This window comes from Papaver somniferum, unplaced genomic scaffold (genome assembly GCF_003573695.1).
Source record: "Papaver somniferum cultivar HN1 unplaced genomic scaffold, ASM357369v1 unplaced-scaffold_118, whole genome shotgun sequence".
Lineage (NCBI taxonomy): Eukaryota > Viridiplantae > Streptophyta > Magnoliopsida > Ranunculales > Papaveraceae > Papaver > Papaver somniferum.
The window spans coordinates 4,880,506-4,901,233 of NW_020620825.1; the positions used below are offsets into that span (position 1 = coordinate 4,880,506).

Sequence of the window (20,728 nt, forward strand, 5' to 3'; positions counted from 1 at the left end):
CAAAGATGATCCTGCACTGCGGGAGCAAAAAAAAAATTGTGATGATAACAGTAATCTGAGTTCGAAACTCGTTAACACTGAATTCTTTATCGATCATTTATAAATTAATAAAAACAATCAGAAATTCTACAGGTCACTTCGAATATATAAAGTAATAATTCTCTAATATACATAAAATTAGTTTTACATTTATGTTAATTTGGTAAAGAATGATTAAATTGTGATATGGTTTTTCTTGAAATTGATGTCACATTGAATATCATCTTGGATTTTTCTTAGCATTAGAAGAGTATTTGGTGTTATCGTTTAATGATATAATAAAAAAACTCGCAAATACGATAGCTTTTGACGTGAAAGTGGCTCCATAAATACAATTTCGTCTTCGACTTCTATATTATCACTTTCCTCTCTTCCGCATGATACTATCAATTATTTCCTTGTCAGCCAAAATATGAAATAGTGCTCTCTTGAGGGTAGTTCAAAATGTATTCAACGTCTATTCCATTACGATAATTCAATACTTTGGTTAAATTTTGCAGTTCTCTGGCGCGTTAATTATCTCAGTTGAATACTTTGACGCGGTATCATCTATTGAACGTATATCCATTTTCTAAGCTGAAACGTCAAGGTTCATCGTGTCTAAAACATTAACCTTCTCGGGATTTGGTTCTCCTACTTCATAACCCTCCAAAAGATTACGATAAAAACGACGACCTCAATGCATCTTGAAAGCTCCTATTATCTCTGTGTCAAAAAGGTTGAATTAATGTTTGGTGGCTCGAATTATACAATGTTTTGATAGATTAGTATATATACTGATACTTATTATTTTATGCATAATTTAATATCGCGATAAATTGATAAATTTTACCGGTCCCAACCTTATTATATTAAAGGGGTTATACTATATTAGGTAAAGAGGGAGGATCCCTTCACACTTTTATTCTCATATTATCTGCACTTTAAGCGTCTTATTCGTGAATAAAAACCAAGTGGTATCGGATTTGAAGCTAATATATTGGAGATATGATCTTCTTACGAAGATCTACATACCTACCAAAAATGAGCGCATTCCGAGATGTATAACTCTACCATCTACTACTTTGAAGATGAGCCCCTGAAAATCAACGAGTTTTTGATCATTAAAATTAAAATTGGTAGATGATGAGGTTTGTCATTTCGGAATACACTCATTTTTGGTAGGGACGTAGAGCTTCATAAAAGGAATATTCCCAAAATTTTAGTTTCAAATCCGATACCATTTGATTTTTATTAAAAAAAAAACGTATAGTGTACGAGAGATAATGTGAGAATAAACATAACGGAGGATTGAGGATTGTATCTGCTTCTTAATAATCAATCTAATCCATTTTTGCATTAAAAAATACTCCCTCCGTCCCTATTATGAAGGCGGAGTATTTAATTTTCTTAGTCCCACTATATAGGCGAAGTTCTAGTTCCAATATATTTTTTGACATATATACCCTCATTTATGTTGTATGGAAAATTGTATTGAAAATAAGACAAACGGTAATAACAGGAAAAGGTATGAAATTTTATGAAAACCATAAAATTTCTTAACCTAAGAGATTTCATCTTCTCTGCCAATATATATATTACCTGGCGTCATTAGGGGCGACCGGGAAAAAATTAGGGGCGACTAATAAGACAAAATAGGGCCACCCAAAACTAAAATAAAGCCATCCCTTATCTCATTTTTTTGAAATGTCTAAAATGCCCTCCATAATCGGTAGACAATACTACAACCGGTAGTTTATATTGATGTATGTTGGTTTGTGTTACGAAAATTATAATCAGTAGTTAAAATGGTAATTTCGTGATGTTAATTTTCTACCGATTATGGTAGTTGCCCCAAATTCAAAATTTTCAAAAACCAATGGAATTTTGAATTGCTCTATTTGTACAATCGATAGTTTCGTGATGTTTATTATCTACCGATTGTACAATCGGTAGTCCGGTGATGTTCATTTATCTACCAATTGTGGTAGTTGCCCCAAATTCGAAATTTTCAAAAACCAATGGAATTTTGAATTTCTCTATTTGCACAATCGATAGATTCGTGATGTTTATTATCTACCGATTGTACATTCGGTAGTCTAGTGATGTTCATTTACCTACCGATTGTGGTAGTTCCCCCAAATTCGAAATTTTCAAAAACCAATGGAATTTTGAATTTCTCTATTTGCACAATCGATAGTCTTGTGATATTCATTATCTACCGATTGTACAATAGGTAGTTTTATGATGTTCATTTATCTACCGATTGTGGTAGTTGCCTCAAATTCGAAATTTTCAAAAACCAATGGAATTTTGAATTTCTATATTTGCACAATCGGTAGTTTCGTGATGTTATTTATCTACCGATGGTGGTAGTAGCCCCAAGTTCAAATTTTTCAAAATCAAAGGAATTTTGGATTTCTCAAAGAAGAATAAAACATAGTCACAATCAGTAGATTAAAAAAAAACTAAACTACTGATTATAAAGGGACATATGAGCATTTTCAATCATTTTGTCTTATTATGTCGTCCCTAATTCTTTCAGGGTCGCCCCTAATGACGCAAGGATATATTAGGTACGGAGAGAATAAGAAAAAAAGAGTCGCGACTCTTGACCCTTACTTTCATTCTGAACTGAGTTTTAGTTAATATAGGAATTACTGGTTAATCCTACTTAGAGAAACCCGCTTAATGTTGAGTTAATTTGAACATACAATATTGTGATTCATATATGTATTAGTGTTTATTGTGAAATTGATTGTATTTTTTCATGATACAAATGGTGGATTCAATAATGTGGCAAAACTTGGTGTCGAATTGATTGTGTAGATGGTTATTGAGATGCATGTGCTCTACTAGTCATTGATATAGTAGGATGTTCTTGAGAGTAGCCATTTTCAATATTCAAAAGTATGTCATTACATAGTGTGTTTCTGGTTGCAACATTTGTTGGTGACTGAATTGGAATCGAGATTGTAAAAATATGAAATTGTAAGTTAATCATCGAAATTGTTGTTTGCAGAATTCATAGGACATGACTTAGCAAGGACTGGTACAACATCATCTGAAAAGGTTATTTGTTTAAGAGAAAAGTGTTTTTCAGTACAAAATATATGTACTCTTGGATCACACTATTTCGAATGTTACTTCCCTGTTCTTTTTTCAATGCAGCTTAATTGTACTTATTGAGATAATGAGGTTTTTTAGGGACTGCAATATGGGCAGTGAGGAATTTTGTTTGTGGAATATGTAGAGAACCAGTAAATAGTCGCAAAATTTGTGATTCAAGGCTCTACAGATGTGTCTGCACTTGTGGAGCTTGGGTTTTTGATGGAGTTGGACGTGTATACGCAATGAGCATACTAGATTGTATTCCTTTTAATTAGGTAAAACTGTATTCTTCTTTCTTAATAATAACAAATAGGTGCAAAACTTTAGGAGACATGTCGTTTGTCTAAATGCATCTGATTTTTACGGCTTCTAATATTAATTCAATCTACTTATGTATTGTAATTGAATGGAGGTCAACTATTCAACTCTAATTTGATAGTATTAACATGTATTTTGGAACTAACCACAATTGTTGTTTGGAGTACATGTCAATATGTACTAGTTTTTACTGAGTACATATCAATATCTACTAAGTTTTTTCAGTACATTTGTATATCTACTGTAACTTTTATATTGAATCTCAATTTTTTTGGTGTGTAGTGTTGATTATTAAGACTTCTCGACGGGGGTCGAGGGGACATCGCCCCCTCGTAAAGTAGAAATTCGGTTAACTGAGTGACCAGTGTATCCACTCACTAAAGCCTTACCCAGATTCTGATGATGTTTTTAATTAAGAGTTTCTACTCTTATATGTTTTCCTAAGTTATGAGAGTTTCCGGTAGACTATGCATGAAGATTGGTGTCTTTTTTCTGAGTTGTTGGTATCGTCCGTTGCACGCATATGGTATATTTCCAGGCCTAAAGTTCAAGGTAAGAATTCGATAAGCTTTGAAATGCATATGAACTAGTTTACTGCAAAGCTTTCCTTTGTATTTCAGGTTGCAATTGAAGAATCTTCGAGAGTGAGAGCAACATATTCTGCGTTGATCAAGGTATCAATTGACTAATCCTTACTCTTGTTTTTTTTTTCTCTTTGGTTCGTTATCTTTTCTAGATCAGGAATAATAAATTTATAACTTTATTTGCAGGTTATGCTTCAACAATTATCTAACCCCGCCAGATGATCGAGAATCATACTGACTTCATAGATGGAGAATACACAAGATCCTTTGTGAAAGAAATGGATAACTACCAAAAAAAACTTTGGCCAGAGATTGTAAGTTTTTTCGGTTACTCCAGTCTATGTTAAAGTTTCCTGATATGTATAGACCGAATATATGAATATGCTGACTTTGAACATCTCAGTATGTACTGGGTCTCACCTTGTACATAACAATATGTACTACTTCCAAGAAAACCCGAGGGCTGGAAGCTTACTTAATTCAGTAGGAAACCAACCTTTGGTAGTTTGGGTAAAATTTTAGGAACATTAGTGTGGAGGACGAGCAACTTAATAGCTTGTTATGGATCTCTTTTAGAGTGGAATTTTTAACCAATACTATTTACGATAAGTAATCCAATATGTCTGGTTTTTTCCCGAATGGTCACGGAGCTTAGTTAATTTGTATGTCCGATAAATTTTAATATGTACTGATTAATATCTACTAGATTTGTTCAGTACATATCAATATCTACCAGGTTTTTAGACAATACATATCTATTAGATTTTCTTTTCTTGCGGTAAATGTGTATATGTTCTTTTTTCATTTTGAGATGTGTAAATTCCTGTTTCTCTATTGTCTTGAAAATTTGAACAAGTACTTAATCTCTTATATTAGTCTCTCAATGTCTCCAAACTAGTTTTGGAGCTCTAATATCTCAGCGTAACATTGGCATACTAGTAATAAAATGGGTAGTGACTTTACCTGATACGGTAGCTGCTAATGTTTCATTTTGTTTTTCCCAAAGATTGGATATGTTTCGGGGCCCATCTTCGATGCTTGTAGAAAGTGACTAAGATTCTTCATCTTCTGTTTTATGTGATATTTATCCCGATCCTGAATATAGAAGAACTTACAGCAAGTGAAGTGATGAATAATCACCACCAAGAAGTTACATTACCGAGTCAACTCAAGTGAGTGTGGTTCCCTATTCTGACATTCATCTCTATTTCGAGATAACCGAGTGACACATAGCATGTCATTATGATGAAGTTCACTATAAAGATAATAATTGTTGATGCTGTCATGGTTGCTAGTAAAACTTGGGATGTTCAGAGAAAATTCAATGGTGTTTCCTATCTTATTCAAATTCATTTTTCTCAAAAGTTTCTAAATCATGTTTAGTTAAGCGTGATCATGTAGAATCTTTGTGCCATGTTTGGCAACTACAGATTTTTTTGTAACATGTGCTAATGATATGCACGCTTAGAAATTTATGTTGTTTTCCTCAGTACATGTGTATGTGCACCGTGATATCGACTAGGTTTAAACTAAGTACATATCGATATCTACTAGATTTTTACTCAGTACATATCAATATATACTAGGCTTTCGGTTCTTATTTTCTTCGGTACATGTGTATATGTACTGCAATTTTCTGTTTCCATTCTTGTGGTTTCCCTTTACCGATAAATCTACATACAAAAGTCTGAATCCCCTTGGTTAAGGTTTAACCTTTTCTCAATTTTTGCTGACAGGTTCATGAGAAGGATGTTATCGAGGTTACTCACCATCCACACAGAAATGTGGTTGCCACATACAGTGATGACACTACAATGAAAATGATGAAGCCTTAAGAGTTTTTGATTACATATTCTGTAGCATCTGTAATAGAAAATTAAAATTTCAGTGTCCAATGTTTATTTATCTATGGTAACGAAAGCGATCATATGTACTTAAGTATGGAGAACTTAAACAGGGGTCAAGATATCATTATATTTTGTTAGCAGGGTAATTAATTTCGTAACACCCAGCTATCCCTATCTGAAACCTGAATAATGGTCTAGTATCTTCAAATTCTGAGATGAGGAATCTGAAAACTCACATCAGAACTAACAAGTAGGCCACTACTGTCAATTTTTAAATCATTTTTACCCATCTGGTGAAATCTACAAATTCTAAACGTCATTTTAAGCAAGTTGCTTTAAACTTTAGAAACTACCTGCACCTGAATGACTTTGCTCGTAAATGAAGAGACTGCAAAACATAAGCATTCTATCCTAGAGATCCATGTACAGACAATTAGACAACCAATGGATTGTTGAAATAAATATGAGACTTCATATCAGGGATTGATTAAAAGAAGTATGAGGTTCATATTCAGGAATAACTAATAGATGCAATAAGATGAAATTGCAAGACATTTCATTAACTTATATTGGTAGAGTAAAAATTCTAGTCTCTGAAATAAAAACTTATATTGGTAGAGTAAAAAGTCTCTGAAATAAAACACAGAAGAACATTTACAATAAATAAATTGCTCTTACGAATGAAAGAGAAAATACAAGGTAAATCTTAAGAAATATGACTGCTCAAAAATGCACTATCAAAAAGTAGCATGGATTTCAGACTACATGATACTTTTTTCTCCTTTAGAAACCTCAAGTTTGTTTACGAGAAAGAGCGGCGTACACTGCTATGATGTATCTTCAGGGATGGTAACTGTATACATAAAGAAATTACAATTCAGCTTACATCAATAACTAGGATCTCTAAATAACTAAAAGAAGCAAACAAGAAGGAACATGAACAATTTCTTGTAAAATAGAAAATAAGAATGCCTTACTAGAAACTAATGGTTTATATAGTAGATATTGTATCAACAAATCACTTTTTCCCTAAAAACATATCGGTATGTACTATAGGATCAAATTCGAGCATAAACTAGGGCTAAGGATTTACTGCATGAATGAACCAATTTTTCCCTAATTACATACTGATATGTATTGTATGATCATAATTGTACGTGTTGATATGTACTGGTGGATATGAACTGTCAGAAGTGAGTTTTTCAATTGGTACATATCAATATGTACTGTTAAAACAAATTGATACATACCTTTTCCACTTGCATATCAATACATACACATATGCATACCTAATAGCTATGTCAGATAAAGTATCAGCAGTACATACCAACATGTACTGATTCTTCATTCAAGCATAAAAATGTTTTACACATAGTACATGTGAATATGTATTGGTTCCTTAGTACTACATATTAATAGGTACTTTAAATTTTTTATAATAGCAATACACTGTAACGTGAGAACAATTACTCAGTCACGAAATGTGTTACTGATATTCCAGATAAATCAAAATCATGCATACAACTCTAACAAGACCTAAAATATCAGAAAAAATCGATTAAATCAAACCACAAACCCCTGTAATGGAACCATAAAAATGAATATTTTCTAATTCAACAGTCATAGCTTCAAATCAAAGAAGTAAAATTAGAAGTCGTACCTTTTTTTTTAGGGATTTTTGCTTTCTTCCCCTTTGTTGTTCGTGGAGGAGTAACATCGATTGTCTTCCTCTTTGATATTGTTGAAGGAGCAATCTTCTTCTTGTTTTCTATTGGTGAAGGTATACTTTGTTATTCAATTAATTCTTTTAACCTTCTTTTAATAGTTCCCGTGTTAACCATTTTTGTTGATATGTACCTAAATATATGTAGCCTGTATCCATCAGTATATGTTGATATGTATTCATGAATATGTACTGTAAATAGTACATAAGTATTTTAGTATTCAACAATACGTATTGATATGTAGTGATGCTTATTCAAGCATAAGTTAGGTTTTAACCTAGCACATACTGGTATGTATCGATAGATCATACACACAAAATAAATCCATGTATCAAACAGTTCATATGAAATATGTACTGTGAAACAGTACACACAGAGTCTATAATGCAACACTAGATATTGATGTATACTGATGATTATTCAAGTATAAATTCGGTTTTCACCTAGCTCAATGTATATTGATGATTACTCAACACTACTACATACATATTATGTACTGTCAGAGATCAGGGAAGAGTCAGTTTCATTGTTGTTTCCAACTGATTTCAGGGGAAGTAAGAATTTACTTTAGCTTAGATCATTGCAAATAAACATTGGTGAGAATTAGTAGACTGACCTGCCCCGCAAGATAAAATTAACCAACAAAAGTGAACCCTAGAAAATCAAACACTATCCAATGAAACTCATCATAATAAATCCAGTTTAACTCTTAATCATCCCTAAACCCTAACTATTTCAATAAAGACTAAAAAATATCCAACTCCAACAAAATCAAATGGAATCAAATCAAAACAGATAACAAAAGCAACAAATTACCTATTTATACATCTTCTTCCTCTTTGAATTAACCCCTAATTTCTCCTGCGGTACCATCGTCGATGTTAATCCCCATCTTCTTCTTCTTCATAGTCACCACCACTTTCATCCCAAAAACCGGCAACAATTTTATGGTTTGACTCGTCATATTAAAAACCAGCGCAAATCGAATACAGAAACTAAAGAAGAAGAAGAATGAAAACTGAAAATACGTCTATGAAAACAAGAAGAATTTTAATTAGAGCGTGTTTTCTTCTCTGCGTTCTTTTTTATGTTGTTAGGGTTACTTAGTAAGTTTACTCTTTTCAAATGTTTTTCCGGACCAGCGATTAAATGTCTTCTCCCGCTGGACTAGAGGATAAGCTGGGTCAGGTTTAGTGGACCAACAAGCAAATTTCTCTTACAGGGTGTTAGTCCTCGAGGGAGTTGGGGGAGTTGGGTGTAGTTGGGTTTTTAACCGTTAGTCGTGGGGGAGTTCGGAAGTGTCTCTCAAAATCCCCGTTAGTCGTGGGAGAGCTTAGAAGAGTCTCCCAAACTCCCTAGAAAACACCTGTTAGTCGTGGGGGAGTTTGACAAAAACTCTTAAACTCCCTGTTAGTGGTAAAACCCTAGAAAGACAGGGAGTTGGTTGTTTGGGGGAGTTGGTGGGAGTTCATAGTGTAAAATTGCCTCACTTCAAATCTCTCCAAAGAGTAGAGAATTGGGGGGAGTTTGGTAGGAGAAAAATAGGAGAAGGAGAAAATGCTTCAGGTATGTTTTTTTTTTCCTTCTTGAACCGTCATGATGGTTTGTTTTGATTGTTTGTTTGTGTACTATTTTGATTGTTTATTCATATCAGTTTTTGGGGTTTATCGGTAAAAGTAAAAACCCTGTTCTTCACTGTCAAAAACCCTGTTCGTCACAGGTTTTTCTAGCATTCCACCAAGTGTAATGTTTTTGATTCACTGACCTGGATGGATTTTGTCTTTTATTAACTTGTCACAGCAACCCTGAACCCTGAAGACTCTTTTTAATTTTAATCGGTGATATCTTTTTCTATACTTCACAATTACACACCACTTATCCTTCATTTACGCTGCATTACACTTTATGCTGCTACTCGTGTACGGCGAGTAACGAGCTATTGTCTTTGATGCTCATCGTTTTCAAGGGTCCTATTCTATAGTTTAATAAGTTATTCCCACGACAGGCACTTTTTGTGTAAGTAAAGTATGAGTGTAGTCAAAATGTGGAATCAAGTAGTCAGAGTGCGTAATCGGAATAACATACTTTTCCTCTTTGCGTGGATAGGAAAATTCTGATGATTATTAGTAAGTATTTAACAGTATGCATTTACATTATCAAGATTAATCCAATTTTTCTCACCTGTGATGATCATTAACTGTTTCACTGAACTCTCCCAAACTTTCCTGAACTCTCCCAAACTCCTTCTATTAAACTCTCCCAAACACTATACACTCCCCCAAACTCCCTAAACTCAAAAACACTAAACTCTCAAACTTTCTCATCATCCACAAAATTAAAAATACCCGAACTCTCCCGAGAACTAACCCCCTGTTAGTTAACTCTTGTACCCAAACACACCCTGTTAATTGTGTATCCAGCAACGCTTTTATGAAGAGTTTTCTTCCAAACGGAATACAAAAATGGCGGAATTAGTAAAGAGCAAAGAGATGATAAAATTTTTGGAATCGGGAATTTACCGATTTATCTCAAATTTTACTTTTATGGATCCTGTTCGAGTTCTTAATGCTTCTGATTATACTCAGTTTAGGGTTTCTCATTCTGTTTACTACAACCGATTCTTCGAATGTGAAGACAAGGAAAAAACTAGGGTTTCAACGAGTTCTAAGAAACGAAAACGGAAAGAAAGAAAACCTTATACTCTTAATGAAAGAGAGCGTTCTGCAGATCAACGTCACCAGGTATGAATTTCAATCTTTGTATATTATTTATTTTCTGATAGTTTGGCGAGGAGGAGGTTGAGGGTTTGAATTCCACTTGCATTAGGGTGAGAGATTATTGTTATAAATAATGAATTTGTATTATCAGGAAGCAAAGCCACTGTTATTGAAGGCACATGAAGTTTTATTAGGAGCTAAAGATCTTTTACATTGTATTAGTAACTTAAAAAGTGATGGTGGAGATGATGATAGTTGTTGTTCGAATGGGATTAGAGAGTCATGTGTTGAAGATAGGAAAAAACAATCCTTTGTCGAGCTTGGAAGTGTTTGGCAAGCTCCTTTATATGAAATTTCTATAAATCATCGGGAAGAAAATATGACCACAGCCGATTCAGGTCAGTTTCTTTACTAGATTATTTTTAGGCAAATGAATTCGAAGATTGAATTGAATGTATTGTTTTCACATTGTGATGTTGAAGAGTTATTGACTTGCATTTAGTCTATGTACTGTACTAATTGAACTTATGGTTGTCTGAAAGAGTGAAACATGCGGTAGTAAAAACAATAGCTATGCAATGATTTTTGTACCTTGTGTTGGATATTCAGGTTCATCCCTTGGCGTGTCAAGATTAGTGCCAGCATTTAATAACCTAGTCATGAATGAGAGTTGTGATGATGTGGAGGCAAAAATCTTGAATAACCGTTATGTTTTGCCTGGAAATAGCTGCTTCTATATGGTACATCTTTGACTTTTGATTTCATTTGTTATATTCTCAGTGAATCTTATTTTGTATGCACTTAACACTTGATTGGTTTTCTCTTCTAGTATTTTTGATAGTTTGTGGTTTCAAGGGCTCTTACATTGTTTTATATCTCAATGTTTTTACCATGTGGAAGTCAGACTTGAAGCAGATTCATGACCTGATTCCTGGTAATTGCTAACGCTGAAGTCTGCTGTGTACTGTATGTAAATTGGTAACTCATTCTTGGAACTCCTGCGATGTGTAGAATACTAGAATATGACAATATTGTGTTCCTGAAATTAAGAACGAGGATTTTTTGTAAAGGATTCTATGTCTTCACAGCCTTACGAGTACCCTTTACAAGTACTACTTCACTATTAATGAGGTCAAATGCTCTATTATTCCTTGATCTGCAGCTGATACTGATAGCGGATTCAATCTTATTGTAATTGATCCACCATGGGAGAATGGGAGTGCAAGACAGAAATCATTGTAAGTACATTGGTCAATTATCTTTGTCAACACTGGGAACATTTTGCTCAAATATACTGGTTTTTGATACCCACCGGAGTTCAACATGTCAATTTAACTTCCTTGTGGACTTATTTTTCCCTCCCTGATACTTATCTTCCACGAGCGTTCTCTCCATCACAGGTACCCAACATTGCCTAATCGATACTTCTTGTCCCTTCCGATTAAACAACTTACTCACACAAAAGGAGCTCTTGTGGCCTTGTGGGTTACGAATAGAGAGAAATTGCGAACTTTTGTGGAGAAAGAACTATTCCCACTGTGGGGTGTCAGTTACTCAGCTATCTTTTACTGGTTGAAGGTGATTTCACACTGTTCTATATGAAGGGGATAATCTTGGGAGCTATAACTTATCATTCTCCCGCTTCTTACTATTTTATTTTAATAGTACAGGTGAAAGCAGATGGGTCGCTGATCAATGAGCTAGACCTCTTCCATCATCGTCCTTATGAGTGCCTTCTTTTAGGTTATTGTCATGGGGAGGTGAGTCATTTCCAGCAACCACGTAACCTTTGATCAGTGGCGAGTCTTGATGATTCTTCACCTAATATTTTATATGGTTCTGTAAAATTCTTTGCAGGAAATGAATACTGAGCTTACTTCTACATATAAGCGTCTGGAAGAAAATCAAGTTATCATCAGTGTCCCCGGGGAGTACTCAAGGAAACCCCCAGTTGGAAGTATCCAATCACTAACTTGTTACTAAATTACTTCTTCTGAAAATTTTAATTTGTGATGAATATCTAGTCTGCAATCTTCTTAGAGTGCAACTAGTAAACTATGATAATGTTGTCTTTTTCTCATCTCACTTTTCTATCTTTTATACGGTAAGATGTCATCAGTAAATACACAATCTTGATCCCAGGAAGCTCTTTTTCTTGACATTGTTGTTAGAGTTGCTAATGGATTATCTGCCAGGAACCGGGCCAGCACGATGTATTGAACTCTTTGCTAGAGAAATGTTTGCTGGATGGACTTCTTGGGGAAATGAACCTCTCCACTTTCAGGAGTTGAGTTACTTTGTGAACAGGAGTATGAATGATGGGTAGGGTAATCAAATCCTCTACCGAGAAAACTCGTTTTCTTTTCGGGATGTACCTTCTTAAAAACAAAAGGGGGATCTTACATCGGAATTATTGAAGGAAAGATTCAGTTCGAACTGGAGACATAAATGTCTTTCATCGTGGAGTTAAACGAACTCGCGGATCAACAATAGATCACTTAGAAGCACCATGAGCTAGGTGTCACCCTGAGCACATAAATCGAGAAAATGGTTCTTCTCGGGTAAAAGGATGATTAGATGTCGTGTTTTCCAACTAAGGGACGACAAAATACTAGTTTTGAACCATGTTAATGTTTTAAGTGTGTTCGAAAATCAGAATATCATTTATGGTCGTGAAAATTCCATTTGCTCAATTTTACGTCTTGTTAATGTTTGTACTTTTCAGCATACCATGTACTAACTACTAAGTGATGTTGGTAATGAATCATCGATAAAATGAAATTGTACAAAGCTGTTGGCTACATAGACATATAAATCCTATTGTTGGGCTGCAGCCTAATAGTTTTTGGGTTTGTATTGGATTATAATGTTCAAAATGTGGGTATGGGGACCTAATTTATATAGAAATTCAGAGAAGCCCTCAACAATTCTGGGGTATTACCTTATTGCCCTCTCATCAACTAATTTTTTTTTTTTTGAAAGGGAATGTTATATTAAAAAGAAAAGTACTTCCAAATAATTACAAGGTAAAGCCAAGGAAAGTTCAGCAATATCGCAAATGCTGAACTATCTCCCAATGAAACATGACCTGATTAACGGAAGCACCTTTGAAAACTTCCTTCTCAAAAAACCACAACACAATAGTCTGCTAAATGAGCATAATAACCTCGTCTGCATCCCAAGCTCTTCCACCAAATGCTATATTGTTTCTTTCTTTCCACAAGTGCCAGTGCACTGCATATATCACCTTCCACCAAACTTCTTTGCACCTTCCTTGTAAGTTATTCATCCTCCATGATTCAAAGTTCTTCTTAACTGTGTCAGGAAAAACCCAAGAGACCTTAAAAGCCTTAATCAAATAAGACCATACTTTAAATGCAAAAGAACACATGAGCATAAGATGATTTGTAGTTTCCTCCTCCCCCTTGCACAAAGAACATCTAACATCTTCAAAGTTCATTCCTCTGTGATTGAGCATTGAATAAGTTGGCAAAGAATCATGAAATATTGCCCAAATTAAGAAACTCACCTTGGGAGGAATACCATTTTTCCACAAAATCTTATTGAAGTCACAAACATCATCATCTTGTACTAACAAATCATAACACTTCTCAACTGTAAATCCTCCCATAATCTCCACAGCATCTGCTTCCCCATTCAACCCATGAACAAGTCCTAGTTCATTACATAACAAGTCCCATTCCAACTGTTCAAAATGATATAACCTCTTCCTAACCTGACACTGCAATCTCCCATCTTCAATCATGTCAGTTATAGATGCATTCTTCCTACTGCAAACTTTATAAATTGTAGGATATTTAGATCTCGAAGTACCAGTAGTTGTCCAATTATCTAGCAAGAATCTTATAGACTTCCCATTATTCAGTTTAAAACTTACATGTTCATCCATAAATTCAGAGGACTTCAAAATACCCTTCCAATTACTTTTGTGGCGCCCCCTAAGGTAGCAGCTGACTATTCCTAGAGATTAACTATAAAATAAGGTACTAACGATCTAAAACATCTATTTAAAACACTAAGAAATAAGTTCTAAATAAAGATTAACCGGAATCTAAACCCTCCCTGAAATAAATACAAGAACTCCTCTCAAGTGATACATATTTAATAATGAGTCGGTTTACGAATAGAATATAAACACAAAACTAAACATAGTGGAATCTAACCAACTAACAAAACCAATTCCTCGAAGCTTTAATCGCCATGTGCACATCTTGATCTGTCTCTGAAACTGAAAGCGAGAATGGGTGAGCACATCATCCCGAAGGGTGCCCAGCAGAAATAACAACTAACTTTCGAGTAATCACTAGAATGATTTAAAGACAGTGCAGGTTTTGCTAAAAACGATAAAAACAGGAAAACAGATAAAGCATAAATAAAATAATAAGTTATACTGAAATATAAATATCTACCAATCAATCTTTCGACAAACATTCACAACAGAAATAATAGTTGAGCGACGTCTTCCTTAGGAGTAGCAAGGCATGACTGTTGCGGAAGCTTCAATGATCATTAAAATACCGTGAGGTTTTCCGGCCTCGAAGTCATAAACGATGTGTACCTTACCTGTACCTCATTCTACGCGCACTCTACATAACAAGTATCTAAAGAGATCTAATACTGACAATATTATATCCGATAGAAGAACATAATCAAGGAGAACCCTATACTGATCGGTGCCTAATAATGCATATTTATTGATCATTTTGTTGTCTTTAATCACATCTCTAGTGTCTTAATGTTTTATTTTATAACAAATCTTGTATTTTGCACATATCTCTTTTAACGGGTAAATTTTTCGGAGTAATCTCATTTTGTATTGTGTTGTAGGAGGTTGAGTAAATAGTGAGCAGTAGGTTGATACAAAGGAAGTGATTAGAAAGGACCAGGTGGCACAACAAAGAAGTGGCATCTGACTGTAGCCGCAAAGAAGAATTTTGGTGGCTTTGTGGTTCTAGCGAGGAAGATACATATGGAGCAGCTGGGCATATAGAATCGTCCAAATTGAAGATCCACTCAAAAATACAAAAGTTACCATTTGGAAAACAAGGATACAAGTTAGGGTGTGCAACGGACGGACGGTTGCGGATTAGGGGTCACCCGCAACCAAACCGTCAAAGTTGCGGATTTGGAAAATTGAACCATAATCGGCCCAATCACTCGCGGATTTGACATCCACGGATTAGCTGGTGATACGGACCGGATGCGGATTAACCGCGGATTTAGAATTTTTTCAAAAGAAAAAAAAAAGTCTGCCTATCTGTGAAAATCCCTTCGTATGGGTAATTGATCTCTCTATTTAAGTTAACTCACTGTCTCACTCCCATGATAATAAATTAATAACAATGAAGCAAATGCCAAAATTTTGTTGCACAACAATATGAGTACAATATATACTTATTAGGTAGTAATCTTAATTAACACTGCAACTGATAAGTATAATGATCTTTAATCATTTGATGTAGCACCTTGTTTTTGAAAACGAATTTAATTTCCTCTATTAATTGACAAACAACAGGATAAATTTCCTGGATTAGTGCTTTAACAGGATTCTTGTCCACATTAGACCACTTTTGGCGGATAATTAACTGCTACCTTGTTTTGTGTTTATATTCAATATCAAGAGGAGGGCATAACTTCTTTTTCCAGTAGTTCTCACAACGCACGAAGTGGATCACATGCAAGCATCGAGAAGCTTCAAAACCTTCGGTTTCTTCAAGAAGATTATGCAGATCTTGAAATTTTCTCTGAAGAGGACGAACCTCTTATTCCTAGTAAATTAAATTAGAGATATCTAATCTAATCTAAAATCTAAAACTCAATTTTTGCGGGTGCGGATGAATCCGCGGATTTCAAAGTCCAACCGCAACCAAACCGCTAAACCTTGCGGATTTGAAAACTCAATCGTGTCCGATCCATACACTCTTGCGGATTGGTTTTCACCCGCAATTTTACGAACGGTTACGGGTGAAAACCGCGGTTTCAGTTTTTATGCACACCCCTAAATACAAGTCAAAGTCTCATATATTCAAGGTAGGTGTTAATGCCTAACACCCAAAGAAATTATTCTACCACCTTTACCAATAGCATTTCCAAGATCATAACTTGTTCTCCATTTCTCCTTATTTTATCCGACAACAGTACCATTGAACCCATTTTTCTTCCTCTATGTAAACCCCACCATCTCTACTGCAAACCACCACCATCTCCCTCTCTCAACTGTACCACTCTCTAAACCAGAAACATCACAATCCAACTGCCCTTTTCTCTTTCTCTTGTCCCTATTTTTAACATAAGCATGGTCCCTGAATTGATCGACAGTAGGGCGGCTATGAAGAACAGAAGAAGCAGGGTTTGTCGAATTAAAGGATTGACTCTGAAATATCATCTGCAACTCGTACAATTGAAGACAATAAGGGTGGCGGGTTCAGTGGTGAGTGATAAGAATAATAAAATCCCTAAATTTCTTGTTGTGCATCTTATTGATTATTGGGATTTGGATTTTGGGAAGCTTTTGTATAAATAGAGAAGGGAGTTGCAAATGTAGGATTAAGCCCGGAGTAGCCGGTGCAACTTGCAGTAGTAAATTAGGTTTCATTTCAATTTGTATTATGTTCTAAAAATCTCTGCTAGGGCAGAGATGAAACCCCTTTTATAATTAGAATTTCTCTTGTTTGATTTTACTTGTTCTTCTCTATGGATTTCAATGAAAAGCATGATTAATTTCTGAATTTTGGCAAATTGCTTTCACATTGTATGTCAAGCATCCTAGGTAGTTGGGTTAATTCTTTGTCAATATTCAAGCGTATGTAAAATGATTTTAGTTCAATCTGTGATTTCTTGTGCCTTAGAAAGACAAGTAATGCTAGGGATTGACATCTTTTGTGGAGATTAAATCATCATCTTTGTTAGTGATTGTATAACATCTTCAAGGTAGCTTGAGGCTAGCATCTCTGTAGCTCCTTGATTAATTGAGAACTAGTATATCAAATTAGAGATTCTATGCGTTTTGAGGGTGGATTCAAATCCCTAGTTTACCGTTTGTTGCTCTGTAATCTTATTTATTTTGTATAATCATCCATCACTTTGTCTTATCGACACAAAAAAAAACCCTTGTTGTTACTTCTTATTTGAATCAGTTGTAGTAAGGCCGTAGTTTCAACTCAACACCCACCTTGTCCCTATGGATCGACCTGTGCTTGCCCTATGTTGCATATCGACACTGTGCACTTGCATTTTAATACAATTGTAGGTCTCTTCTAAGCCTACCAAGTTTTTGGCGCCGCTGCCGGGGACTCGGTAGCGGTGTAGCTGAAGTTTCTATATTTACTTTACTGGTTTCAGTTAATATTGTATATATGTGTTAGATTTTTTTTTTGTTTTCCTGCCATTATAGCTGTGGCTTGTTCTATTGCATATTAGCTGTTGTAGTTTTTCTTTTAACTTCAATTATTCTATCTACCTGCATTCTCGCACCAGCATTATTGTATTAGTTAGTCCATTTGCAAATATATCTTGCATCACTTAAAACTGCCTGCATTTGTGTTGCTGTGGCTTGTCAGTTTGTTGTGCTTCTGTAAAAAAAATAATTCCATTTGATGTTTTGTAGTCATAACTTAGCAGGTTAACTCCATTCCATCTGTAGTCTGTCGCATCCAGTAGCTTCTTAGCAAAATTTCCAATTGTTTTCCTTTAATTTTTTAGCTTATAATAGTTAAAGGCATCTGTATATATAATCTTCACCTCATCTCTTTATTATTCTCTGTAGCTACTAATTTTGCTTCATTTAAATTACCTGCATCATCATATATCTCGCATAATTAAAAGCATTCTGTCAGTACTTACTGTAACTCTTAGTTTTCTGTAACCCTGTAATTTTCATATCCAGTAACATACTGTAGTATTATTTGAGTAATAATTGATGTAAAGCATGTCTTAGCTCTTTAATGTTAGCTGTAACTTTTGATTTTCAGTTACTTCATTCTCATAATTGCATCTAAGTTGTTTTCATTGCACTGTGACGTATCGTTAGCTGTAACCTTTTCAATTGTTCCATTTTATTCTTCTTCCATATCTGCATCTCATTTCAGTTAGGTCAATTGCATCTAGTTTAGTTTTTTTCAGTTTTAGTCACCTGCATCAGTGTCTTGTCATACCTATTTCCTGTTAGTCATAACTAGTGTTAACTTATCTCAGTCATAGGTAGTTTCATAGTTTAAAGCATATTCCACCTGTAGATATCCATCAATAAGTTTAGATATACCATTTCAGTTTCATCTGCATTTCCATATTAGATTGTTGTTATAATCCTATCGCATTCTGTCAGTTAGTATTAGTCCCAAAATAGTGTTATGTATATGTATTACTTCCATGCTGCTTTGTTTGCATCATTGATAATCGAATCTTGTAGTTTATATTTCTGTTAAGTTCTCCTCTTCTATTTTTAACTTCTCAGTTTATCACATTTTACCATCTGTAAATATCCATCTTTAGTCATATAGGATTCTGTAGGATTAATTGTTTGGTTGTTCATTAATAATCGGTGTTACATAGTTGTTGTTTTAGTTTAAAATTTTGTTGTTTTTACTGTATCAACATCAGTTTGATTTAGGTTAGAGAGTCTGTAGATGATTTCACATAATTTGCTTGTTACTATAGTCTGCATCTTAGAGTTAATATTATATGTAACTTCTAGTTTCAGTAATTCAATTTTCAATCACTTATTTGCATCTCTTCTGGTTTGAACTTTCTCAGTTTACTGCCCATTGCAAGCTGTAGTTGTTTAATAGTTGCATCTCATTATATTTTCTCACGTCTAGCTCTCCAATATTCTGTTTCAGTAGTTGAACATTCTCATAGCATACCTTAGATTTTGTAGTTTTTTTTTTCATGCAAAGTGCATTTCTAGTTTGGTGAACATCTAGGTGCATTCTGCAGTTTGGTTGTACATTTGGTAGGTTTGCTGTATTTTTCACCATCTCAGCTTATAACATAACTACAATCTGTGCCTGTTCATACTAGTGGTAAAGAATAGCTCTTGCTTTTCTTTTTAATTTCACTTAGATAACTGCATCTTAGCCCTGTTGTTTGTGGGTGAAAACGGTTTCTGCTGGTGATGTAGTCTCAAACTGAAAGTTTCACCGGGATATGTGCGTAGACTTTGAGTTCAACGTCTCCGGGATATGTGCATAGACTTTGAGTTCAACGTCTCTTGGGTCTATGAAGGTTTTTCTGAGATCCAAAAGTTGCACGCTGAAGCGATCGAAGGTCCCTCTGCGGATGTGATCAACCAACATGAAGCAGAAGTCGAAAGGTTGTCTCAGGAGTTGAAGCTGAAACGGGCGGCTCTTCAAAGCGCGAAGGATGCTTTCTCCAAGAAGAAATAACCGTTGTTGCTTTTGTCTTCTTAACTTCCTTTTCTTAGGTTTTTTTTCTTTTTTGAAAGGAAAACAAAACGCCTAGTTTATGGTTTGATTTTCTGGTTTTTTGGATTGATAGATGATTGCTTCTTATGAGGGTTTTGCATTATTTTTGGAATGAACTATTTTTTAAAGAACGCCACTTTGATTACGACTGTGAGTAGCATAATTATTCCAGAAAAGTCACGAAACCATGAATGTCGTATGAAAATGGAAAATATGGGATAACATGAAATTTTGGGATAACATAGTTATCAGTTTCTATTATCAATGTTGAAACTCGAAGCAATAGGTCGTGTAAACATTGCATGTACAAAACTTACTCGCTTTTAGGGTCTTTCAACGAAACTGGATTCTCAGGGTGTAAATCCGAGTTTTGTGGGTGACACCGTCCATACTGCGAGAAGTCCCCAGTCGTTCTGTGAAACATCTTCATGTCGATCCGTGGTAAGACGGAGAATCTCCAGTCCACAGGCGCAATTTTCCTGAATATATCTTTTCTTGGACAACGCACTTCAGAGCGTTCTAAATCTTCTCGTGTGACAAAATTGGATGATATTGCAACCGAGAGATTAACCTCCCACTGTGGTCGCCAATTGTTTGTAGGTGAAAACAGTTTCTGCTGGTTTTGGTAAATCCCTGTGTGTGGATGAGAAACGAGTCTAAACCCTAAACAATGTACTGCACGGGAGTACTTTTGATTCGAGAGATCAATCTGTACAATCCTGGCCTAAACCAAGAAATGGTTGTTCCAGGCTTGCTTCGGTCACAAAGTGAAGGAGAAGGGTTGGTCTTAGGGAGGGAAGCGAAGAAAGTGTTGAGACCAGAATCGTTGATCCTGAAGGTGTGGTTGTTTATGACTTGTATTAGAAAGTAGAACTGGCTAGCAGAATGGAAAGCTACCAGGTGATTTATGGATACTATGTTGTTCTCTGAAAAAAACTTGTTGTCTGGTGGAAATAGGTGAAACCT

At 35.0% G+C, this 20,728-nt stretch overlaps 1 protein-coding gene and 1 long non-coding RNA gene across 2 annotated transcripts; both read left to right on the forward strand.

The window, feature by feature from the left end:
• Positions 1 to 9,659: 9,659 nt before the first annotated feature.
• LOC113330665 (methyltransferase-like protein 2) lies at positions 9,660 to 13,029 on the forward strand. Its single transcript, XM_026577492.1, has 9 exons — positions 9,660 to 10,343; positions 10,471 to 10,717; positions 10,929 to 11,059; positions 11,220 to 11,253; positions 11,482 to 11,557; positions 11,720 to 11,897; positions 11,990 to 12,079; positions 12,177 to 12,276; positions 12,491 to 13,029. Exons 1-9 carry the CDS (start codon positions 10,065 to 10,067, stop codon positions 12,643 to 12,645), a joined length of 1,290 nt encoding a protein of 429 aa, XP_026433277.1. The 5' UTR covers positions 9,660 to 10,064; the 3' UTR covers positions 12,646 to 13,029.
• A 3,438-nt stretch (positions 13,030 to 16,467) lies between these two features.
• Positions 16,468 to 19,907, forward strand: LOC113330403. Its single transcript, XR_003350252.1, has 2 exons — positions 16,468 to 16,770; positions 19,495 to 19,907. It is a non-coding gene; the product is annotated as an uncharacterized LOC113330403 (long non-coding RNA).
• The last annotated feature ends 821 nt before the right edge of the window (positions 19,908 to 20,728 follow it).

Excerpts from the sequence above, each read along its gene's own strand:
- LOC113330665 (XM_026577492.1), top strand. The coding sequence starts at position 10,065 with ATGGCGGAATTAGTAAAGAGCAAAGAGATGATAAAATTTTTGGAATCG. Across the intron at positions 10,344-10,470 it reads CTGCAGATCAACGTCACCAG|GAAGCAAAGCCACTGTTATT; the intron begins GTATGAATTTCA and ends TTGTATTATCAG. Across the intron at positions 11,060-11,219 it reads GAAATAGCTGCTTCTATATG|TCAGACTTGAAGCAGATTCA; the intron begins GTACATCTTTGA and ends ACCATGTGGAAG.